The sequence below is a fragment of the Taurulus bubalis genome (assembly GCF_910589615.1).
Source record: "Taurulus bubalis genome assembly, chromosome: 11".
In the NCBI taxonomy this organism is placed as follows: Eukaryota; Metazoa; Chordata; class Actinopteri; order Perciformes; family Cottidae; genus Taurulus; species Taurulus bubalis.
This window is the reverse complement of record NC_136599.1, coordinates 14,747,127-14,750,486: the sequence shown is the minus strand read 5'-3', so window position 1 is coordinate 14,750,486 and position 3,360 is coordinate 14,747,127. Positions and strand designations below refer to the sequence as shown.

Here is a 3,360-nt window from a genome sequence, read left to right as displayed (position 1 = left end):
GCATCATACCCATCAATGAGTAGTAGCCTTCAGCACAGCGTGATGCACGTCCTCCACCTACGTTCCAGTTGCTGATTGGCGTTACGCAGGTTTCCTACTATTATTTATTAGCCCAAAGCGCGGATTCCTCATTTATCCTGACTGGATCTCACTGCAGGACCTATCCGTTCCTACTCTACTCTGCTACAAGGCGCACGCAGCTGAATCTTATACCCCTATACCTATCTGCTCTACAGAACACAGGTAAAGAAAAAGATTACTCTTAAATGCTTAAAGTACAATATGTATGATTGTTTATCGTTTATGTATTCTATTTTCAACAGTTGGAAGGGTTTACCATGACTTTTTAGAGAGGAAACAGAAGGTGTCTGAGTGACATTATTGTCATTTTGTTTTTTTGTTTTGTTTTTATCTTTGCTGGCTAAATCCAAGACAATTAAAAACAATAATTTACTAATTCCACCAAAAATACGTATCATTAACTACATCTTTGTAAATCTATACCGCACGCTTTTACGCACCAATTACGCAGCTGGTTATACAAAATGCATATTTGGTTCCTGTTTATCAGCGATATTTTTGCCAATAAGAAAACAACCTAATATGACCGGATAACTGTACATTTTGTCGTTCAGGTGGTGCTGAGAAAATGAGAAGAGGTTTGCTGCTGGTGACTCTGTTCCTCATCATGAAACTTCGACACAGCCAGTGCAGATGCGAGGAGCCCGGATCGCGCAGAGCAACTTCAGATGTAGGTTCCCCAGCACGCAATGACAACGCTGATTATCTGACAATCTTTTGACATAAACTAATTTATTTTTTGCTTCTTATAATTCCATAAGACCACAGGCTTGGACAACCTCAAAAAGAACAATCTGAAGAGGTTTAGCGATTTGGATTATGATAGCTTTGTGGGACTGATGGGAAGAAGAGATGCTGGTGAGTGTCTCCCTGATTACAAATGTGTATAGTAATAATAATAATTGTATTAATGATAAATGATAATACAATGAAAAACACGTCAAAATGGCAATATAGCCTCACCGTAAACGTTGTAGTGTATATGCTTTCTTAAATTTGAGTTTGATCTGGATTTTATTTTCTCAAATGTTCACTTCTATTTCACAAGGTTTTCTTTCCCTTTTCGATTTAATTTTGTTCAGCTGCCAACACTGTACAGTCACCACAAAAAAGTAAGACCTTTGAGACTAATAATGATATGCTTGCTTTTTTTGAATTATTTGAAATCATTAAAATGTAATGTTTCTCATTCTTCTTTTTAGGGGAAATGCATGACATTTTTGTTGGTCTTATGGGAAGGAGAAACTCTGAGCCTGGTGAGTGTGAAATCATCAAGCGTGTTATAGCCCTGTGGGCTTTTGTGTGCATTCAGATTCACGGTGTTCAATACGCAGAGAATATATCGTTATGAAACTATACTGTAATGTCTGCTCTCACAGATAATGGTCCCTGGAGGAGAGAATATCCAGAGAGGAGAGGCATTTTTCTCAACAAGTGCCGGCTGAGGTAAATGCCCTTTTACTCAGTAGATGGGACATCTCCATGACTAAAAAAAAAATAAAGTTAACACCTGGCTCATAAATAATAAAACCATATGGGTTGTTTCTGTTTCTAAAAAGTTAATCTAAAATGCATGAATAATAAGTGTGTGTGTGTGTGTGTGTTGCAGGTTTCTACAGGGGCTGTAGACATTCATAACGAAGAAACTCTCATCTGGCAACAATGACAGAAGATCACAGAGAACACAAAGAATGAACTAAACGTCTAATAGAACAACTAAATGCCGTGATTCACATTGTAAACCTGCCAGCTGGCTTATGAAAGTGACCATAACCTACACAGATTGTATTTGTTTTATCTGAAGACAAAACATGATTAGTAGTGAGCCAATATATTTAATTTCTTCATCATGTTATTCTTTGTTCTTCAAAAGTTGAAAATAAACATAATTTTTTTTGACATAATTTATTCATTTAAAACATAAGTGCATTTTCCTGAAGCTGTTTATGAGTGGTTCTTCAAGCTTGACACCTGAACGGACAGTAATGTTCAATCACACTTGCTACAATGTTTACTGTTGGGTTATAAAAAATGACTTGGGGTAAATTGCAGTTTGGGATTTACTGTTTTCTGGGATTTAAGTGTTCTCAAAAGAAAGCACAGGAGGTTCACACACTTGAATCAGAGCATCTCATATCACTCAAAGGTAAAGAGAAAGACAATTTTAACAGCACAATTGTCCTTACTGAAACACACATTGTATCACTGCTGACAGTGGATTTGGAGTCTGCTTTTACTATCAAACCACAGAGGGTTAAAAAAAAATCCAAGACAAAAAAGAGTAAGTTCAAATGTTGCTTCTTGTTTCAGAAAGCCCAAAAAAAAAAAAAATAGATATGATAATTAAAATTGAACTTCAGAAAAGTAAATCAGATGTCAGATTTAACACCAGAAAAACAATGTATCAATAACTAAAAGATACATGTTGATACACACACACATACACACACACACACACACACACACACACACACACACACACACACACACACACACACACACACACACACACACACACACACACACACACACACACACAAACAAACACACACTTATTGCTGCACTCCATTTCAAGAGAAAAATTATAAAATAAAAATGATACATACATCTGCTGCTGCATTATTGGCTCCAAACAGGTAATGTAAAATAATACTTCCTGCATTTCGCCAAGCACATATCTGTAATGTGCATTTTTATTTAATTCATACATTTAAATGATTATGTCAAACTTAATCAAGCCAAAACTTTATATTGATTAAAAATAGCCAAGCAATATGGCGCTGCCATTGAATCATATTCTCACTGCGAGTGCTTACAGCGTTATACTGGCTGGAAATATACTGTGATTGGATCAAAGAAGGCCCGTCAGAAGAGAACACTAGCCGACATACTGTGCAGGCAAATCACCGCAGCTGAAACACAGAATCAGCGGTGCCTGCCTTGAGTGACTGCAGTCCTGTTCTCAGTGACACGATTGTCTTTTCCCCCTTTCTCTGACGCCATCTCTGCTTTAGTTTGGTTCCCACTCACAGAAGAAGCTGAAGTTGTGCGACTCCTTCCATCAGTCACCTCCTGAACCCCTTTAAGTTCTGTCGTCACGGCTGTCTGTGCGAGTGGGCCGAGGCTCAGACCCTGGCGTAAGGAGGGCTGGTAGCGTGGCTTGTAGCCGTACGCTCTCAGGTGATAGGTGAAGTACTCCAGTGTGTACATAAGCTCTGCTTCGACATAATGGAAAGATACTGCCAAGTCAGAGCAGCACTGTGGACCCTGAGGAAGAAT

General features: G+C 38.2%; 2 protein-coding genes across 2 annotated transcripts in view; one reads left to right on the top strand and one right to left on the bottom strand.

Moving 5' to 3' along the window:
* Window positions 1–649: 649 nt before the first annotated feature.
* Window positions 650–1,903, top strand: tac3a (tachykinin precursor 3a; the record flags this gene model as incomplete). The annotated part of the gene is made up of 6 exons (XM_079226609.1): window positions 650–751; window positions 843–939; window positions 1,164–1,193; window positions 1,284–1,337; window positions 1,461–1,527; window positions 1,691–1,903. The coding sequence occupies 6 exons, from the start codon at window positions 650–652 to the stop codon at window positions 1,707–1,709; spliced, it is 369 nt and encodes a 122-aa protein (XP_079082735.1). The 3' UTR covers window positions 1,710–1,903.
* Window positions 1,904–3,006: 1,103 nt separating this feature from the next.
* c1galt1la (core 1 synthase, glycoprotein-N-acetylgalactosamine 3-beta-galactosyltransferase 1, like a) overlaps window positions 3,007–3,360 on the bottom strand; it is a gene marked incomplete at both ends in the record, with an annotated part of 4,660 nt that continues 4,306 nt past the window's right edge. The window contains one exon of the mRNA XM_079225770.1: window positions 3,007–3,348. Within this exon, the coding sequence (XP_079081896.1) occupies window positions 3,007–3,348 (342 nt within the window). The remainder of the gene's footprint in view (window positions 3,349–3,360) is intronic.